General features: G+C 43.1%; 1 protein-coding gene across 1 annotated transcript in view; it reads right to left on the bottom strand.

Annotated features, from left to right (window-relative positions):
* LOC143843760 (lysosomal acid lipase/cholesteryl ester hydrolase-like) overlaps nt 1-22,314 on the bottom strand; it is a 32,047-nt gene that overhangs the window by 3,408 nt on the left and 6,325 nt on the right. The window contains exons 3-9 of the mRNA XM_077350341.1: nt 21,416-21,533; nt 17,254-17,452; nt 10,687-10,796; nt 7,896-8,032; nt 3,841-3,981; nt 2,711-2,782; nt 286-357 (exon numbers count right to left, since the gene is read on the bottom strand). Coding sequence (XP_077206456.1) covers nt 286-357; nt 2,711-2,782; nt 3,841-3,981; nt 7,896-8,032; nt 10,687-10,796; nt 17,254-17,452; nt 21,416-21,533 — 849 coding nt within the window. The remainder of the gene's footprint in view (nt 1-285; nt 358-2,710; nt 2,783-3,840; nt 3,982-7,895; nt 8,033-10,686; nt 10,797-17,253; nt 17,453-21,415; nt 21,534-22,314) is intronic.

Here is a 22,314-nt window from a genome sequence, read left to right on the forward strand (position 1 = left end):
TGGTAGAATGTAGTCAGATGAGGAGAAAGTGGTGGTGGCCAGGACCAAGGAAAGAGAAGGCAGGAAGGGCAAGGGAAGCAGGGCCCAGTATTGGGGAAAATGGCAAGGAAGAAAAGAGATAAGAGGAGAAGGCAGCAGGAAGAAGAGAGTGGAGAAATGTGGCATGCATGGGGGGGGGGGGGGAGGAGAGGAGAAAAGCCAGCAGATAAAGCAGGGACCAATGAGGGAATTTCCTCATTAAGTCCTCATGGATTCCTGCTTGTATTATATATTTTGCTGCCCTACCTGGTTATACTTCTCCATATTCTTTTTTGGGGAGCCGTAGTCATATGCCTTGAATTGCCTTTCAAAATTCACCTGTAATTAAATTACCCACAGTCATATAATATCATAACTCTAGGGTCTAGAAGGTCAATGTTTGAAGGCCTGTTCTGACCTTGGGTTAGTCGCTGTCTCTGGTCTTGGCTTACCTACTGTGAGGGTAAAATAGAAGAGGAAAGAATGATATAAGGTGCCCCCCCCATTGTAGGGAAAAGTGGGGGTATAAATAGCTAAACAAACAAGATAATATACATCATATTAAAAGCTTCATATACATTATGCATCTTTACAATAGCTGTGTAAACGGTTGTCCTTGTGCACCACTGCATTGTACAGATTATAAACATTACTCTGGAATCATTTTAGCAAGTGTTTTAAAATAATTTGATTTTTTTTTCTTGAACCTATGGACAGATAGAGCTTCTTGGGCGCACAGTGGTAAGGCAGCAAACATGCAGTCTGAAGCTCTGCCCATGAGGCTTGGAGTTCAATCCCAGCAGGCGGCTCAAGGTTGACGCAGCCTTCCATCCTTCCGAGGTCAGTAAATTGAGTACCCAGCTTGCTGCTGGGGGGTAAATGGTAATGACTGGGGAAGGCACTGGCAAACCACTCCGTATTGAGTCTGCCATGAAAACGCTAGAGGGCGTCACCCCAAGGGTCAGACATGACCCGGTGCTTGCACAGGGAATACCTTTACCTTTACGGACAGATAAGTTTATTTTGTTGCTATACTTCGTGAGATTACAATAAAGGGATGTCCCATGCTCCCCACTGTATTAAATGAATAATAAGCATTAGAAGGTTGTTCTCTTTGATACCAGGCATCAGGCAGGGTAACTTGTTGTTGTTTCTAGAATAAATATCTGCAATATTTAAGCACATAGGTCTTCACCATAATTTATATAGCCCTTCAGAATTTTCAAAGCTTCAGTTCATAATATTTATAACACTGATTTTCAACCTTCTTGAAGTAGGACCCTGTTCTAAATCTATTGTATAATTTTGGGGCTCACATAAATTGTAACTCTGTGAACATTTCCCTCCCTAACATAAATCCCAAGAATCTCACATCAGTTATTGGATAGGGTTCATTTAGTCTTACGAGTACCCTTTTGTGTATGGGAGGTCATAGAGCAACATGGAGAAAACCAGTATTCAGAAAATAATATTAGCATATCTTTCAATTGTTGTAAGTCACTGGTTCTCAGACCTGAGGCATGTGACCCCAAAATGGGCCAAGGCATCCTCATAGTTATATTGTGGCATTGACAGGGAGGAAGGGAAAGAATGGGAGTCTCTGGGAAGCTTAGCGGCTAATTTGAGCTCATCTCAGCATAATTTGCAAAATGGCCAAGTAATGAAGAATGTTGGTGAGATGTGTCATTTTTAAATACATGCAAAATATGTAAAACAGAATATAACCTAACTCATTGGTAAGTGATGTGAGATGATGATGATGATTCTTTAATTTATATCCCGCCTCCCCCCAGAGGCTCGAGGCGGGTCACATAAAAACCAATCCCCTAAAACAATAAAAACACAATAAAACATAATACAATTAATTAAGATTCTTGTGTTTTATGCTGGTGAGGTGAAGTTAGTGCATATAACGATTGGGTGCACTACAAGATACTTGGCATCATGCATACCTGGTCGAAAAAGGGGAGGGAGAGATGAGATCCATGTTGCTTTGTGGGAAAGCCTTCACATTCACACAGGCTTACACGGGAGATTGAACGGGATGTAGCCAATAGCCCTCAGGACTGTGATAATGTATTAAGTGTGTAAATGTCACAACATTTTATTAAGAAGTGGTTTCAAAAGTCCTAAATAAAGGCACACAAACTGATCTAGTCACGTAAAAACAATGACAATGTAAAAAAATAAATAAAATAAAATAAAATGCAAGTCTAGAATATCTTCCTGGTTGGTCCTCCTCATTTCAATGAAGGGAGCTGAAACACAATGCACATTCCTTTGCATATGTATACTGGCTCCATCTACTGACACAGATGTGAAAGTGTTTGTGTGTGAGAGAGCACCTTTTGATAGATAGGAGAGCTTCTTCCCCTGCAAAGAATCGTGGGATTGGGATGAACCAGCATATGTTGAAACAGCTTTAATTTCCATGCTAATAATCGTTCCCGAGAAGAAGCCATGCCATTCTGCAGCAGCCAAAACCACGAAGAGCCTTGTTAACCTTACTGGTTAACAAATATATATATTTTTGTGAGCCGGAGGCCATTTCATCCAAGTTGTTTTGCTTTCTTGCTGACACAAATGTCCAACAAATCAGCTATGCCTTCATTCCAGAATATAAAGGCTTCCCATGCTGTGCAAACATGCAGTAATTGACAAGGGATTAGATTTAATTTTTTTTTAAATATACCTGGAGCCAGTGAAGAACATTTTGAAAAGATGTCCCAGCAGGAGAATGTGATACATACATATCCATACGGCTCTGCAACAAAACAATAAAATCAGGATATTGCTTAAGAAACAACTTAAACAGTAGAGCTAAAATGGAAACGTTCCTTATTCCAAGCTACTATTAAAATACGTAGTATCAATAGAAATACTCATGGAAATGATGTTCCATAGCTGTGAAAAACTGCCTGTTAAGCTTGAATTCCACATTGGTATTCATTCCGAGGACCTATCCCATAAATATCAGAGCAGCAGTGTAATGTTTGTGTTGAAACATACATATATGGAGAGGGAAAAAAGAATCATAGCATCAACAATCATGGCATCAACAGACAGGCCCCTCTATTTATTGATGTCGGTCTCTTTCATTGTTTTGGTGTTTTGATTGGTTCCTAGATCATGTTTCAGCTCCTAACAGTGTCAGCAATGTTTACATTGTGAGAATGTGCCTCAAGCAACTCAAACTGCAAGGAGCAAAAAGTCTTTTTCTGTTCAAATTTGAACAGAATTTCAAATTTCCACCCTCCATTTCTACCTAGCCTCTAAAAAGTGATCAGCTAATCCCAACACAAGGGGCTTTACATGCAGTAATCAGTGGCAAAACTCAGATGGACTGATGACCAAATGTACTGTGTAGTAAGGCTCTTAGCCTGCCCTGGATAGCCCAGGCAATACTGATCCCATCAGATCTCAGAAGCCAAGCAAGTATGACCTGGCCTACTATTTGGATGGGAGACCTCCAAGGATTTGGGTGGTGGTCCTCCAAGGAATACTAGAAGTCATGACAAAGAGGCAGGAAATGGCAACCCACCTCCTAACATCCCTTACTTGGCTTAATTGCAGGCAAGTGTGGATTGCAGCCTATTTCTGCCAGCAAGTCCCAGGACTGCAATGTACAGTCACGTTCCTAAGGAAATAATCACAGACCTGTTCCTAACAAAAATGGATGCCCTTAACTGCAGCATTATGTTGAAAGGAATCTTAAAAAAAAAAAAGCTTCACCTTAGTATCGCGCTTTCAGTAGGCCCTAACAACTTTTAACTCTAACACAAGTTTGTCTTGGTTTAGTGTGACAAAGAGAAGAATCCTTACCATGTTGAGGTTGGGGATATTATATCCAGATATAAAAGATATTACATGGGCACAGAATCCAGGTTGATGATTACATAATTTAACAAACATTTTTTTCATGTAAGATGGAGGTTGCAAAATTTGCTTTGTGCCGAGTATAACCTGAAAGATATATTTACAACTAGTTAACACTAAGAGAAATCAAATGATCCACCAATTCTCTGTATGTATCCAGCTTATATCATATGGGGCACTGCTGAGAAAATACCAAAACCTTGCACTCTTTGTTTAACACCTATCTGTGAGGCTGGGTGGCTGCATATCACTTGAAGGGGAGGAAGTAGATGAGGGGCACCACACAGATTGTGGAATGCTGCATCTCCTGAGGATCTAGCTCAGTATATGCTCAGTGGTAGTTCACAATACTATGAGGACTGGGGAGGTGATTACTCTGGACAGGCACATTGTTCAGTTGGCATTCCTCTGCACAGTGCAAAATGCCACTGGACACTATGTCTTGAGGGAACACGGCATAATCTCTGTGCCTGGCTTGCAGGGATTGGGTGAAGGTGCTGCGGAACCGAAAAGAGGACAGCACTTCACCAGTGATATCTTGGGTTCCCAAAATGCAATACACAACATGCCTCCATTGTCATGACAGATCACTGGAGGCAACTGAAAGAGGTAGGAGTAGTTATCAAGTGAAGAAATGGTTCCTATTTCCCATACTCAGATTCTTGACCAGAACCATATACCTGCTAACATTCTCAAGACTATCCTGTTTTGGCTTCATTATGACAGGGGGTGGAAACAACAAGTCTGACATTAGGAGGCATGGGAGGTTGGGGGCCGTAGGACCAATTAGGCCCTTTGCCATCTCTGTGATATTGGTGGTTGAGAGGGCTGAAGCTTTTAATTTTCCTTATGCAACTCTCTTTGCTGGGATACTGGGAAGCAAATTAGGCATGGGTGGAAAGAATAAAGCTAAAACAAATCAGTCTAGAGAGTGTACATGTCTTCAAGGTTTAGTATTCATTGTCGTTTCTGATAATTTTTGTTTAAAGAATTAAAGAATCCAAGCAAAGCTAATGGCAAGCCAAATTCAAATCTGAAACCAAATGCAAATTCAAACCCCCACCCCAATTTTATTGCTTTTATAGAATTAAGGATCCCCTCCTCCAGCTCTTGTGCAGCTATATGATTGGTAGAAATATTCAGGAAAGACAGATTTACCAAGATTTTTTCCCTGTTTTTCTGCAGACAGATAACAGACCTTTTCTACATTAGGAAACAAACCTTGTTTTAGCCTTGAGTTGGATTTTGATTAGATGTTGCGAGCTGAAATTTGCTTCCTGCATTTGGGCTTTCCTCCCCTTGTATTCCAGGCTGTAATTCACAATATGGTTTCTGCATTTTCAGAAGGAGGCAGCCTCCCATGATGCTTTGCTCCCTTCCCCTTTTCTAAAAGGTGCCCCCCCCGTGGTTCCTGCTTTCCCCTTCCTTTTAACTGTGCCCCTTCATTTCACCATTTCATGGCCATGATTGCCTCCCCTCTTCCCTCGGAGGTGTTTTTTAAATTTAAAATGCCCCAAGGTTATTGCATTACAATACTGCTGAACTGTAACGTGAAGACTGCTTAAAAAAAAACAAACAGTAGGAGCAGTGAAAGCCACAGGGACCGTCTGGGTGACAGCTGCTGCTGGAGGGAATGACTGCACACTCCCAAGAAGCCAAGGGAAAAGGAAAGAGAAAACAGGGGATTGTATTTGATAGACAGTCTTTCTCTGTCACTCACTCACACATACACAAACATAACAACACGAGCCTACTGGTTCCCTACCAGACTTCCTCCCTAAACTAGTTTATGACATATTTTGCCCCAGCCACCAGGACACTAATCCTAAGCAGGTGTGCTTGGAAAGTAATGCCCATTTAACCCAATGGGACTTACACCTAGGGAAGGCTCCTTTGGCTCACAGCCTGAAACACCAGCCCCATGCCTGAGGAGGACGGGGGTGCCATGGAAGCCTCTTTGCCTTTGGAGATGGACCCCCTTTTCCCAATTCTGCCCAGATGACCCCAACTACTCTCCCTTCAGGCCACTTCCCCCACCCAGCCCAGCCCACCCCAAGAGGTCCATGGGTGGAGGCTCCTTCTCAGTTTCTCAGCAAGGTCTCTCTCCCCCCCCCTCACCCACCCCATTATAAGTGGATTACAGCTAGAGAAGCATGCAAGCTCAGATTGGGGAGGGGAAGCAAGGGGACCCCAATGCCTCTCCTTCCTATTTGATCTGACAGCTGCCCTGTGCAGCATTAGGGAGGCACAAATGGATTTCTCCATGCCTGCCTCCCCCCCCCCCCCCCCATCGTTCAGAAGCTCACTGCCTTCTCCAATCCTCCAGGGACAAAAAAACAAAAAACAAAAAACAAAACCCAGTGTTGTAACACAATCTTAAAAAAAAAAACTTTGTGGGGGAAGGGGCGGAAAGGGAATGTGGAATCAAGGAGTGCTATTTGGGGGAAAGAGACACAGGTAGTATGGAAGAGGGGAGCACTAAGGCAACCTTCTCATGGGGGTAAGAAGGGAAGGGGGAGGGAGGACGGTGATGAGGAAAGGGGTATGCCCAAACACTCAAAACGGGAGGGAGGGGGGCATCGCAAAAAGCCAAACGCATGTTTTTTCACACTGAACAGCCCCAAAATAGACCCCATTAGACATCGCTTCAAAAAGTGAAAACCGGATTTCTGGGGATTCCTTTGTTGTGTGTCAAGTAAGCGGGCAATTAAGGTCTGCACCTGAAAAGGTGAATTTCAGTGCGGAAACAGACAAAAAAACTCCAGCCTTTAAAAATGCAACTCTGAATGACATCCTTAGTGCAGAAATTGTCATATGCTATGTTGATTTCAAAGTCACCAGATTCCTCCTCCCTCATTCTGATTGTGATCTGAACTTTAATTCCCTAAATCAGACAGCCAGGCCCAAGAATACATCACATCCTAGAATTCCAAAACAACTGAGTGAATGCTGTTAATTTCACAATTTCATTTATTTATTATTTATTGAAAATATTTTAGTCTGCCATTCTACACAATCAGGGTCTACAATTTGTTCTTTTTCCAGTAATAAAAAGATGACATTTTGGCTTTTTATTACTTAATAAAGAAAGATATATCTCTAACCTGAAGCAGACTATTGGAGTTGTAATAACCAGGAAGGCATATGAGTTAGTAACTATGGAGTGGATCCAACCATCCACCAATGAGCTTTTCTTTAGCCTAGAACAGACTTTCTCAGCCAGGGTTTCCTGAAACCGTGAGGTTACTTGATGGCTCTGGAAAGGTTTCCCGAATGGGCAAAAGTTAATTGTTTTGAATATGTTTTATTTGCTAAGCATTTACTGGATGATATTACCATATATAGTCATTTTGACCTCCCCCCCTCCGAAAATGGCCAATGAAGGGCCGGTAGGGAGTGGGAAGGGGAAGGGCCCTGGGTGGACACATCCACAGCTATGCTTCCCAACCATATTCTGCATGATCATGTCACTTCTGGGGATTCTTGAAGCCTAAAGAATATTTCAGGGGTTTCTCAACAGTAAAAAAGTTGAGAAAAGAGAGTATTCTTTCAGGTTAAGTGGCTCTTTCCCATCGGAAACCACTTAAGTTGGAGGAAAGCTATTTAGGAGGCAACCTCCTTAGGTTGGAGGAAGAATTCATACGTCACTCAGTGGAGTGGTAGAATCCACACCTGTGAATAAGTAGTAATACATTTTAATTTCTGAATAGTTAGTATATATTTTAAGTAGTCTGGCTTTGTATAAGTGACAGGATGGAGATGTTCTGAATATATCTTAAAGGTTTTAGAGTGTCTGATACACACACACACACACACAGAGTCCTAAATCTCTGTGGTTAGGAATTGTTACAAATTCAAGATTACAAAGTTTTTCATAGTGGAGTAAGTCTTATTTAGCCTAATGGAGTTTTATTCCAAATAAATGTGCATAGTTTCATGGAGGATAAGTCTAGCAATTGTCATTTAGATAGAGTTCGGCAATACTGGCCTCCAACACTTACTTGTAGAATTTTTTCAGACAAATTGCCCAATTTTGCAGCAGGTGATGTTGAAAATGTAGCTGTGCTTACAGGTGCTAAGGCAAAGAATAGTTTGATTCTTTCAGCCAGTTTTGGCTGAGTAGAGAATGCTACGAAACCTTTAAAAACAAACAAACATAGCTGAGTCAGCTAGACAGGGAGAAAGAACTTAGAAGAGAACTACTAGAAAGGTGAATACACACATACGTATGTATCCTTTTCTAAAATGCTAAATGAATGGAGAGCATTAACTGAGGTTGCTGTGTGAGAGGAGAGAGTTTGAGAGTGAGTGGGTGCTTGTAGCCTGCTGAAAAGTGTTTATTATTATTATTATTTATTATTATTATTATTATTATTATATTTATACCCCGCCTCCCCCCGAAGGCTCGAGGCGGCTTACATAACCCCGTCCCCTAAAACCATAAAATAACAATAAGATCCGATAAATTTACAATAATGGCAACAACGATGGCTTAATCTGCTCATTTAGTCTCTGCATCCTCAACTACAGGAGGGGGGTGACACTCTCTACCGCCAGTTTGTGAGGGGGGGGCTGATCTTCTTTCTGCCCGGCCTCAGTTATAAGCCTGGCGGAAGAGCTCCGTCTTGCAGGCCCTGCGGAAAGCTGGTAGATCCCGCAGGGCCCTCAGCTCTTCCGGGTGCTCATTCCACCAGGTTGGGGCCAGGACCGAAAAGGCCCTGGCCCTGGTCGAGGCCAGGCAGGCTTCCTTGTTTTCCTTGTTGTTTTTAGGTGGATCTGTTTGGATCTTTTTCCCGGTCTATTGCTCATTGAGTTAGATCTTTTTTTCTAAGATTGATTGTAAATCTCACTTTCTGCTGTTGCTGCTGGGAGATGTCAACTGTGGGTCTCTTGCTAGACAGAGGCTCTTTCTATACAGAAGGGTCAGCCAAAGGACAAGAGTAGCTTGGGGATCAGGCTTGAGGATCCCACATCACTCTAGATATATTTAAACCACTAACCGGTTATGAAACTTGAAAGCCAGTAGGGGACCAGGGGCTATCCAGTATTTTACAGAAAGTGCCACTTTATAATTATCTTATGATTCCACTCATTGGGTGGAAATGGTAGGTGCATTCTTGCTGCATGTAGTCTGTAGCAATCAGGGAGTCGGTTTATTCCGTGGAGGTTAGGGTTGCTGACCTAGAGAAGCTGAGGCAGAGATATAAATCTGGGAGATTTACCAGACCAGTCCCACTCCTGTGCTGACAGATCTTCTGCTGTTGAGGAGATTGAGAGTCTCAGGATCAGAGGGAATCATTCTGAGGAGGAGGGATTTGATCCTTTTCCTTAGGTGATAAATAGATATCCTCTCATACCGAGGATGCCCTGTGGGGACTGGAGGGAGGTGAGCACCAAGTGATTCAATCATTAGGAATATAGAATATGTGGGGTTTGTGACAGGGGTTTTGACGGTAACTTGTCTGCCTGGTGCAAAGGTTGTGGATATCACATGCTGTAAAGATAAGTTGATAGACAGTTCTGGGAGAGAGTCAATAATCATGGTGCAAGTTTGCACCAGTGATATTGGGAAATGCAATTATGTGGTCTGAGGAAAAAATTTAGGTCACTAGGCTTGGTGTAGTGATTAAGAGGGGCAACCACTAATTTGGCAAGCTGGGTTTGATACCTACTCTTCTACAGGCAGCCAGTTGGGTGAAAAGTCACAGTTCTGTTAGAGCTGTTCCCACAGAGCAGTGTCTCTCAGAGCTCTCTCAGTCCCACCTACTTCACAGGATGTCTGTTGTGTAGAAAAGAAGGGAAGGTGATTGTTAGCCACTTTGAGACTCCTTCAGGTAGAGAAAAGTCAGGTATAAAAACCAACTCTTCTTCTTCAAGGCAGAAAGTTAAAGACCAGGTCCTAAAAGGCAACATTCTCAGATTTGCTGCTAGTTCTGTGTGCAGGGACAGCAAGACAGGCACAGGTCAGGGGTTTCAATGTGTGGATAAGAAAGTGGTGCTAAAGTTTGTTAAGCACTGGGGGAACTCTGTGGGACAAGCTGAACCTGGAAGAGAGGGGCTTCACTTGCAATTTAGATATAGTAGGTATCTCAGAAACATGGCAGAATGGGGGATATCTATGGGATACAGTCATTCCTGGGTGTGCACTCTATAGGCAGGACAGGAAGGGAGAGCACAGAATCAAATAAGTTAGAAAACTTCAGAGGAATTAATTCCCAACAGAAGAGATATGGATGGAAATACTGGTCCCTAAGGGTTACTTAAAAGGCAGATGTACTATCCTCCCTTCCAATCAGATTCCTGAGGCTGATCATGAAATGGAGAAGAAAATAGATAAGGTGACTAAAGCAGATAATGTTATTATAGTAGGAATTTTAACTTATTGAGCAATCAAAACCTGCTCAGGATCCTCTGACCCAAAGAAATCAAAGTGGATTCAGCTTTCTGGTCCCACACAATTCTGGTGTTCTTAAACAAATGAATGCTGAGCCAGCAAATTAAGCAATAGTTTCATAGGTAGAAAAATGAGTTCACTTGTAGATGATTGGAATTTATCTTTAATGGTATATTCTTGCTAGCTTCTTGCTCACAGTAGTAGAATTGTAGTTACTGATTTTGGTGTGAAGGAAAAACACTTAAAATCCTGTTCTGAGCCACCCAAAGACTGCTGCTAGAGAGGGAAGGCCTAGAAATAAAATATTATAATAACAATGTCTTTTTGCCAACATGTGGGCGGAACAAATTTTCATATTCTATGATGACGCTCTTATGAAAACAGGCTAAATTACATACCAATTGCAGTTCCTTCTGAATGGCCCACAAAATAAAGCTGTTCTTGCCCCGTTTTATTCAGTATGTAATATATTGCTGCAGGAATGTCATAGTATCCAATCTCATGAAAACTATAAAGACATATATGCACAAAAACAATTTTAATAACTGCAATTGCTGCAAGAAGTTTAAAATGTTAATTATCTGGTGCTGAAATAATTGTTCCATTAATCATTAATACAATAATTAATTACATCACAGAATTATGGTTTATAGAATCATTTACCAGAATCATAGAGTTGGAAGGGGCCATACAGGCCATCTAGACTAACCTACTGCTCAATGCTGGATCAGCCTAAAGCATCCAGGATAAGTATCTGTCCAGCTGCTGTTTAGAGACTGCCAGTTCTACTTCTGAGCTACTCTGACTGTGAACATATTTTCCTGATATCTAGCCAATACCATTGTACACATAGTTTAAGCTCATGACAGCAAGTCCTATCCTCTGCTGGAGCTTAAACCCTCTCAACCTCTTCTTCTCCATTTCTCTTTTTTACTTCTTTGGGGACATCTTCTGTAAGGGAACATGTCTTCCACTCATGGAAGAGTCACAGAAGGCATCCTTGCATCAATTAAACACTCTACCCATTAACAGAAGATTCCTCCCTTAATGGGAGGGCTCCTTTGCATTCAGCTCATTGGGTTGTGACACCAGATTTAAAAAGATCAACCCCCCACCTGCATTTGCTTATACAAATGCCCTCCTAGTTGGCTTAAGCTCTGTGATCCTGAGCATTGGTAAAAACCTCTCACTGCTAGCATATTGATGCAATACAACCAAATTCAGAATTTATTTTGCTTTGCAGGGGTCAATTGGTCGCCCCTCAATAAAGACTCAACAACAATTGTTTGTTGCATGCAAAAAAAGGCCACAGCCATTTTATTATCTGAGAGAGGCGTCGCCTGGAAACGAATGCCATCTTGTGATCAGCTGACCACAAGGAAGCTCATTAATTTTTGCAGGTCTCCATCAATGGGTCATGCTGGTGCACATGCCGGCTTCTTCCCGGATACCTGACATGATTCCTGCGGGAGGTGGCATCATAATGCAAACCCACCGGGTGTCTTCTGCCTCTGCTGGGTTTTGTGGCCACCTGGAAATGCGAGCTCCTCATGTGGGCTCAGCATCCATACAGCCCCTTAAGAGGGCCCCCTCCACCAGGGATGCCAGCGCGCAAGCTTGACTCCCCAGACCATATCTGCTTCCAGCTAACCAACCGCCACAGAGCTCAGGGGATCTCCCCTGCGCTCCCACCATCTCTCCCTCCTGTAGCCACTTCCAAACTGCATGCCTAATATACTCCATCCATATATCCATCCCCCATTCTGTCAGATGGACTCCATCCGCCCTATAAAGGACCCACTGCCCATGCCGTATATCGGGGTGCTGTATCACGACACCCCCATTCCTTTGTATATATTTTGCCATGGCCTTATCCACCCGCCGTCTTGCCAGATCTATTCGGCTAGGCAATATTGCTCCTTGCCAACTGCGGCGTTCCAGGAGAGATGACCAAAATACTACAGCCGTCGGAAGCCAACGTTGCAGAATTGCTAAATCATGTATTATTAGCTTGGACAGGCTTCGCCCAGACTGCTCAGGTAAGTCATTCTCTCCTAGCTGAAGGATCAAGACGTCTGGATATCCTTTCCGATGTACCATGTCTGCAAGTTTCCAGCATCAATGGCCATCGCATTCCTTGCTGCCCTTTCCATATAAGATGAGCTCGCCCTGTCAATCCAAGGCTTCTTCCCCAACCGGAACTGGCGGCGTAGCAGGCAGCCCAAAACACGATGCTGTGCCCTATAATCCAGATATTTGGGGCCATCATCACCATCTCTGAAAAAATCAAGAGAATTAAAGAAGGCCTGTCCAAACATAGCTCCGAAAACCAGCCGAACACCAATGCCCCACAGATTTTATCTCTTCTGAACTAGCTCCACCAGCAGCCACACGTGTGGCGGCACCGATACAGAAGGAATGTGTTCCAAACTGTCCAGAGGGTAAACCCAATCTCAACAAGGCCATTCACAACACTGCCATCATTTGAAATCTGGATAGGCAACACCCATTTTCATGAACAAAAAGAGGCCCATCCACAGGCGGGCGAAGCCTGAAGTACTCTTTTAAACCCTGAACCGGGCAAGGTAAACCGCGCTCCGATTCCATAAGCATGATGCGGTTTCCTCTTCCCAACTGATCAGTTTTACTACGCCGATGGATATGCAATTCATTCTCATAGACATCAACATCCCGAAAACCCAATGCTTTTGTCCCATGGCCTTCCAATCTCACCACAGCGAAAGGCCCTGAAAAACATGACTGTAAACAGGCAAGATTCAAAGCCCGAATCACATATAACTGGCAACTCCCTTAACAAGCCTGACAAGATCGTCAAAGATATTGGTCACCGTGAATCCTGCCTGTTGGGGGCCAACCTCCTCCACCCAGCCACTGCCTTCTGGGCTAAAAAGGAAGGCGCAGGATCCCACCAGTTTTGTGACTTGCAGTAAAAGGAAAGGCCTGAAAGTTGCACTGACATTGTCTTAGGGCCATCCCCTGCAAATGAAGATACGCCAAAGAATGCAATATCGCCTCCTCCCGTAGCGGGAATGGTTCATTGCCCCATTGGTTCATTGCCACATGATGCTGAAAACCGTAGATATCCTGAAACTGCATTGGAATATACTCGCATCGTGGCCTTCAGGAGTCGACTGTGTAACTCGCGGCAGGCCGCAATTACATGTCTACAGGAGCTCCCCCACACTGATGCTTTCACCTCAGCGTCAAAGGGGGAAAGAGGCCAAAGAGCCAACTTTGCTCCCCTTAGAGGAGCACTAGCCAGGCTGCTGCCCGGAATTCTGGGACTAGTAGTCCCCACTCCCCCAGGCAACGTCTTCTTCCGGGGCTTTTTCCCCCGCGGCAGCAAAGGCCCCCTCGTCGATCCTCAGGGGCTATTGTGGTATTTTACCAACGTACCCAAGCACATAAATGATACAACAAGAGAACTGGCACAAATGGCCTGACTCCGGTTGTCCCTAGATTGGCTATTTAGGATCCAAAATATCATTGGGAAACTTTTCTAGACATATCAGCACTATCTTTTTTTGAAATGTCTGAGGTATGAATTTATTAGGAATCGGCAATATACAAAACTTCAGTGAGAACGTAGCTGCATGCAGATAATTGTTCTAAAAAGGTGAGTATTTCCTGCCATTATCACTGAGAGTCATTTGTTGGCCTGGGCTGCTACATGATTGTGGGTGCCTCATATGATGCCCATGTGATATGCTAATTTATATTGGGTGGTTGATTTGCACTGTGGGATAGGTGAATGGGTGGAGCAGGGGATTTAAGAAGAGGGCCTCTCGGTCCCTTCCAGATGCATGAATAATAAATGAAGGGATTATGAACTAAGGAAGACAACATATATGTTTACACTCTGCAAACAGAAATAACCCAGCCTATAGTGCATATAATAAATCTACCAATTGGGGTTTGAAATGTACTTTTTGTTTCTGTGCATCAAGCTTTGAGTGCAAGGAGATAAGGCAGGACAGACATGTTCTAAGGAAATAGATAAAATGGCTTCTGGCAGTACCCCGGACACTGCTTTAACTGGGGCTATATCCAAGCTGCAAAAGCACTGCAACTGCACAGACTAAGACACAAATGTATTTCCAGACTATGAATGTCTTAGCATTATGCTTACCTGAAGGGTAGAGGGGGGAAACTCCAACACTTGGCTGTGGACCTGGAGGTGAGTTCATTGGGGAGAAAATCATGCCAGAATACTGCCTACTACATTTTGACCCCACAATTTCTCCAAGGAACTCATGCAACCATATGTGGTCTTTCCTTCAGCATTTATACTCACAACAAACCAATGAGGTAAGTGACGTTGAGAGAGTGTGACTGGCAAAAGGTCATCCAATGAGTTTCATTGCAGGGTGTACTTGGAACCTGAGTCTCCCAAGTTCCTAGTTAGGGATGCTGTTCATTAATCAACAGTGTATCTGGAGTTCAGTATGGTTACTTCATTTAAGCAGGTCTGGCTTAGATTCAAATCTAGACAGCAGACCTGTGAAACCAGGTAACACACTGGGCCATTCCGTACATTAAAAAAATAGCATTGTGCCAGCGCCATGTGCCAGCTAAAAATAATGCACCTCTGGCCATTCCTCACCTCTCTCACTCTCCTCTGCCGCCTTCTTGCACTTCTTGACACTCAGCACGCCTGCTTGAAATGGCAGAGGAGAGTAATGCACTATTCACGGAACTCTCCTCCGCCTGTCAATCAAGCCAGGCAACCAATCACCTTTCTCCCGGTTTTAAAGGAACCGCGATGCAAGCTAATTTATTTTAAAAGGTTAAATTTCTCCATCGCTATGCCTATGCATCTAATCATAGATGCATAGTGATTACTTTACTGCCACCTCTTTTGGAATTATGAGCCTTGTAGCTTTAAAAAACTAAACATGTTCCCAATTTCTTATTTTTTTAGGGGGGGGGGTTAGAGAGGCACGCTTTGTGTGTTAACTGGTGGGGAAATATTGTTTTTTTGCTCTGCCTGGACGATTTAAGACATATTCATTGCTCCAAGCAGCTTGCTTCAAAAAAAAAAAAAAAAAGCCCCGTCCCTGGGAGAAGGGAGAGGGAGGTGGGTGCGAGGGCAGGTGCTGGAGGCAGGTCAGCCTTTCACTTTATTTTCTGGGTGCTGAATGGCCCACTGAATTCTATGAGAGAAGCAAATAGAATACCAATGCTATAAAAGTGCCAGAAGCAATATAATATGGGGAAATAAGGTGGAGGAGCATGGATATACCATGAACTTGGATGTAATCTCTGTTGTAAACATTATGTCCAGTTTCCACTTGATAAGTGAATGCATATGACATGTGACTTAAAAACTACTCCCTTCACCGTGCATAGTTTGATTACTAGATGAACCAATGAGAGTCTTTCATTGGTATGATGGGTGAGGTTAGAATCATACCAATGAAATAATTAAGTCAGCACGGATTTGTCTCTAACATGTCTGATCAATCTGTTGTCCTTTTTTTGACCAAAGTTTACTAGATTGTGGAAACTCAGCTGATGTTGCTTACCTGAAGTTCAGTAAGATTTTTGACAAGGTTCTTCATGATAATCTGATTGATAAACCGGAGGCTGGATTTTTGGATAGTACGTGGACAGGGAACTGGTTAGACAACCACATCCAAAGGGTAGTTGTCAATGGTGTTTCATCCGATTGGAGGGAGGTGAGCAGTGGGTTGCCCCAGGGCTCGCTACTGGGCCCGAAACTTGTAAACATTTTTCTCAATGATATGGATGAGGGAGTGGAGGGACTACTCATTAAACTTTCAGATTACATCAAACTGGAAAGAATAACAAATACAACAGAAGAAAGAATTCCACAAGATATGAACGTGCTGGGAGAGTGGACAAATGAGAACAAGATGCAATTCAATAAGGATAAGTGCAGAGTTCTAAATCTGGGTCAAAAATGAGAAGTATGCATACTGCATGGGAGATACATGTCTGGGTAGCAGTGTGTGCAAACAAGATCTTTGGACTGTAAGCTAAATATGAACAAACAATATGATGGGGTGGTAAAAAAGGTAAATGAAATCTTGGCCTGTATCAACAGAGGCAACATATCAAATTCACAAGATGTCATAGCCATGTTGTATACTTCATTGGTCTGACCGTGCCTGGAGTACAGTATGCAGTTCTACAGGCCTCACTTCAAAAAGGATATGTACAAAATTGAGAGAGTGTAGAGGAGAGTGATGTGGGAATCAAGCCTTGTGAGGAAAGGCTGAGGAACTTGGGAATGTTCAGCCTGGTGAAGAGGAGGTTGAAAAGGGACATGTTTGCTGTCTTTAAGTATTTGAAACGTTGTCACTTGGACCGTTTATGCACTGAGAACTTCACTGCCCCAGCTCTCATGCAGGAGCACAAATTGGGGGCGGATGAGGTGCATCAGGCCAAATTCTCCCCCATGTGGGTGCAGGAAGAGGTGGGGCAACCTGCCACGACTAAAGCTCCAGCCTGCAGCCCGGCATGAAACCTCCAGTGCATAAACGGTCTTGGAGGAGAGCAGGGAGCAGATAGGACCTGCAGTACTGGGTTTAAATTATCTATAGAACAGTACCAGCTAGACATCAGGAAAGAAATGTTCACAGTCAGGGTAGTTCAACAGTGGAAATGGCCACCTAAAGAGGTGGTAAGCGCCCTCCTCACTAGAGCCTAGTCTGCATACAATAGATAATGCACTTTCAATGTGCTTTCACGGCTGGATTTTCCTGTGCAGAACAGGAAAATCTAGTTCTAAAGTGCCTTTAAAGTGCATTATCTCTTGTGTGCAGACTAGGCCTAGCAGTCTTTAGGTAATGGCTGAGCAGATATTTAGCATGGATGCTTTAGGCTGATCCTGCATTGAGCAGCACGTTAGACTATTTGGCTTGTATGGCCTCTTCCAACTCTATGATTTTATGATTCTAATTCACAGTAACATATCTTACCTAAACTCCCAGAATTTCTGCTCGGTTGGTTTAAGTGTCTTGTGACGTGAAGACCAGGTGTTACCTCTGCTGTTTCCTAACCAAACATCAAAGCCAGCATCTGCTAATATGAAGCCAAAGCTATTGTTGGGCAAGTTTGAAAGCCAGTGAGTGGCATCTCCAAGTATAGCATGCTGCAAAAACACAATAGGCCTGGGACCTGGAGAACAGACAGGTATGCAGTTAAAGTATTTGTTGTATCTACTGTTGGTGAACACATGAAGTTACGTTCTGCTGAGTAAGGCTATTGGTCTATCCAGGTCAGTATTGTCTTCTCTGACTGGCAACCCCTCTGTAGAATCTCAGGAAGATATTTTCTACATCATCGGGTGCCTGATCATGTAAACTGGAGATGTTGAGGGATAAATCTGGACAATGTTTTAAAAAAAATGTCCTAATGGATAAATATCATTATTTGAGAGCAAGTGTGGTATAGTGGTTAAGAGCAGTCAAATCTATTATGGAGAACCAGGTTTGTTTCCCCACTCCTCCACATGCAGCCAGCTGGGTGATCTTGGGCTAGTCACAGTTCTCTGACAGGCTAGTCACATTTTGCTCGGGGCTGTTCTTGCAGACCAGTTCTGTTAGAGCTCTCTCAGCCCCATTTACCTTACAGCGTGTCTGTTGTGGGGAGAGGAAGGGAAAGGTGTTTCTAAGCTGCTTTGGGACATGAAAAGGAGGATATGAAAAAAAATGGCTGTTCTCCTTTGCATGAAATAAACATTGCTTATTCTATTTCTTTGTAACTTTTAAGTTATATAACATTTTCATATACATGGATCAAAAGATGTAAAATACTGCTTATTGTTGCCTATGTAAATATTTAAATAGTTCCCCCCTAATTTTGTCTTTGATCAAGTCCTCAAAGCTAATTTGGTGTAATGCATCTGCCTCTGCACTACTCTTGGCCTTCAACAATGTATTGGAGTCTCTCCATTCTGCTTTTTAAAGACCTTTACTGGAGGTCCCCAGAAATGTATCCAATCTCACTTTAATTGCTGGATTGGGCCAGCAGCAATTGATGACCAAAGCCTGATTGCAGACCATTAAGTATTGGTTAAAAATTAATTAGTCAGCCTCCCTTGGAAGCCTACTCATCATGGCTGTGCTTAGTGATGCATTCATCTCAGGTTGGTATAATCAAATTTTCTCTAAGATTAAAAGCATAGGCATTGATGTATCTTGGCTGTTGGGCCAGGAGGAAAAATATATGATTAAAAAGACTTGAGGATTTAGAATTGAAACTTTTAAACATAGCTTTCTATAGCCTTTGTTCCCCCAGTTTGGGGGTATCCCTGTTTCCCATAAAACTTTGCCTACTGATCTTTATTCTTTGGACTCTGTTCAGACAAGGAAGGCACTACCTCTAGCAAGACTAAATGTCTTTCCCTCAAATGTGACTCGAGGTAAAGTAAAGGTAAAGGTATCCCCCGTGCAACCACCGAGTCATGTCTGACCCTTGGGGTGACGCCCTCTAGCATTTTCTTAGCAGACTCAATATGAGGTGGTTTGCCAGTGCCTTCCCCAGTCATTACCGTTTTACCCGCCAGCAAGCTGGGTACTCATTTTACCGACCTCGGAAGGATGGAAGGCTGAGTCAACCTTGAGCCGGCTGCTGGGACTGAACTCTCAGCCTCATGGGCAAAGCTTTCAGACTGCATGTCTGCTGCCTTACCACTCTGCGCCACAAGAGGCTAATAAAGTTGCCAATATACTTTGCTTAATGTTAAAATTTAATTTGCAAAAAATTCTAGACTGTGTTTCAAGTTTTAGTGTACCCCACCTATGCTTATGAAAGTTGTGGCTATCTGTATCTACTTGAATTTTTATGCCATTAAAGGTAATCTATATCACTACTCATGGTAAGAGCCAATTCAGGGGCATGCCGATGTCAGGCTCTAAACACAAGGTGGCAAGGGATCCATGGATCAGCCAGCACCCATTGTCACACACACCCTACCACTTCTAGCCTCTGAGGCCTTGCCACAGCAACAAGATTCTGGTGCCATCAATCAGCCAGTTTCACGGCCTTCCAAACTGTCAGAATAGAAGAAGCCGGGGAAGAGCTGAGCCAAGGACAAGATCAGCTAGATCTAAGCTCTGACTTCACGGAGCAGCCAGGACCAAGCCACAGGAATGGACAAATGCCTCCCACTGACTCAACCCTGACCCTGCCAGCACTGGCAGGACAGCCCACATAGTTCGCCTGAACGCAGAAAGCAGCGAGGGGGGTCAGACTTCACTGAGTGGCAGCAAAATACCCAGCTCTTGGCTTGCTGTCATGGAGCCCAGGTGTGGAGGGCTTGCTGATGGAACCCAGGTGTGGAGTCTTGCACAGGTAATGCCTGCAGCTCCAGCTGCAGACATTTTGGAAGCAGAATTTAAGAAGAAGCAGTATCGTCTTCTAATTGTGGGTAGAATCTATGTGAATACCCTCCTATAGGTCTGATCACCTGTTCCTGACTCATCCCCTCACAGTGAAGCTCTGCCAGTTTGGATCTCCAGTTTCTGACCTTTGCTCTTGGATAATGACAGTGATGAATGGACTGTCTTATTTATTTATTTATTTATTTATTTATTTATTTATTTATTTATTTATTTATTTATTTATTTGTTTATTATTTTTCTATACCGCCCTCCCCGGAGGCTCAGGGCGGTTTACATTAAACTTATAAACAATACATGAAACAGTCTTCATTAATAATCATACAGTAACAACAGTGGTTGTAACAGTATAACAATATAGTAAACAGAATAACAATAACAGTACAACAGAAACGCTAAATGCGAGATGGGTCGATCATTGTTGGGCTCTCGCCCAAGGATGTTTTTTTCAGCAGTGGGCGTACCACTTGGCTTCTGACTTTAATCTCCTGGTACTCTGACCTCTGCCCGCTTTTCTGACTACTGCTCTTCAGTTCTCCCTTGAATTCTGGTAGCCTCAGTAGGTGTAAGACCTGGATTGGACTCTGACTCTGTTACATGGCTTGGGATTTGGGTTTAGCCTCCTGGCCAGGGATGTATTCATCCAGGCTGCTGCTATGGCCAGATAGGGCAGCACACCCATGCAGCTCTCTGGGAATCTGACACAAGCAGCATTCCAGCAGGTGGGCTGTTAGTATGTTCATTGGATCCGGGATCACAGACGAGTTGCCTGATTCAGGATCCATCCCTATGCTGCACCAATGCTCATGTAGTGTAATCAATAAAAGCTGTGGCCACTTTATTTCTCAAAATCTATGTGGTCAGTTTAACTTCCTCACCTGAGCCCTCAATGCCTAACCCTGAGCCCACAATAGCAAGAAACAAAACATTCACCCTGTCTCATTGCCTGATTGCCCAATTACTGTCCACTTCTTCGTTGTTTTGGGAATTTTGGATTAGATTCGGTTCTGAATCCCTCTCAAAAAATAGAGCTGCAGAATAACAGAGCATTTGAAATTATAGTTTACTTTTTGTGGATGAGAAAGATTACACTGGTATGATTACATATGAATATATAACATATTCATCTGCATCAGTCTCCTTACCGAAGCAGTGCACAAAAGCTTGAATGTATACAAAGAAAACATTGCAAGCCCCTAGGGCTAGGTTGTACAAGCAGAACTATATGCCCATATGTCAGCAGACGGAGAGAGCTGAGAACTCAATGTAGAGAACTCCCTGCAAACAGGAGTTGCTTCTCTTCCTCTTCATGACTACAATCCCATCTGAGTTTACTATTCACCTGCATGAGATTAAATTATCTGAAACTCAGGAGCAAGCACAGCATCCTTTAAATAAGTTCAAAATCCCCTCCATTTGGATCTTTTAGCTTGAGGCAGACTGTGTCTCTGGTCACAAGAACTTTTTTGCAGTTAAAAAATGTATGTGCCCCAGTGGAAAAAAACAAAAACAAAAAACAGAAGCTCACCGATTCAGACCAAGTTTCTAAACATTATGAAATCTGCTTCAGTTCCTCAGTGTACGGAGAAAAAACTATGAACCATGAATTTTCTAAAACAGCCTGATGCTTGTGTTACCACAGATGTATTCTAGACAAAATCAAAACCTAGTGAGGACTGAGGTAGGAAATTGTCTGAGTACAACCCATTCAGTTTTGCTCCTGACAAATATGTCCTACCTTTGTCTCCACCATTGTATTTGCCATGAGGTATTCTATTAACTGAAAGGATATAGTTATCTTCTGTCTCGATGTGATATTCCTCACTTGGATAACCATGATAACTGATGATTTCACTCTGCAGGAGGAAAACAATACACACACATGCTAGGCTTGTTTGAAGGCATCTGCTTTGTACCTATATCAATATATATGTTTATAGGGAAGAAGAAGTTAATATTAAAAGATTTAGGACTGAGGAGGCTCAGTGCAATCATAAAATTGCTTGGAGTGAACCAATTTTATTCATTTAATTTATATACCACCCCTCACTTTGAGGACTCAGGGCAGTGTACATGGGACAGTAAAGCATTTGCAGCAGTATAATCAGAAGGCAATAGTGATCGTGAATCAGTCAACTTCAAGGACGGAAGCTCCATCCAGGTATGCTAGTAACCAGATAGCCTAAGTGGATAGAACTACTTAGGATTGTTCTGTGCATGCTTCTGTGGTACTTCACTTTTATGGTTGCCAACCTCCATGTGGGGCTTGGAGATTTCTATTAATAACTGATCTCCATACCAGAAAGACCAGTCCCCCTGGACAAAATGACAGTTCTGGAGGGTGGACTCTATGGCATTATATCCCACTGAGGTCCCATCCCTCCCCAAACTGTTCCCTTCCCAGGTCTGAATCCCCCAAATAGACAGGGATGTCCCACCATGGAGAGGAGAAATCTACAGGAATGTCCCACCCTATCTCATTAAGATCCTATAAGTTACCAGGATATCCTCACTACATCCATGGAATCTGTTTGCCAGGATAAGCTAGCCTTGATTATACATTACTATGGGCAAAGCCATCCAAAAATACAATGGGCGCTAGAGCTTGGCAGTGAAAAGGATGTGTTCAAGGCAACT

Source organism: Paroedura picta, chromosome 8, assembly GCF_049243985.1.
Source record: "Paroedura picta isolate Pp20150507F chromosome 8, Ppicta_v3.0, whole genome shotgun sequence".
In the NCBI taxonomy this organism is placed as follows: Eukaryota; Metazoa; Chordata; class Lepidosauria; order Squamata; family Gekkonidae; genus Paroedura; species Paroedura picta.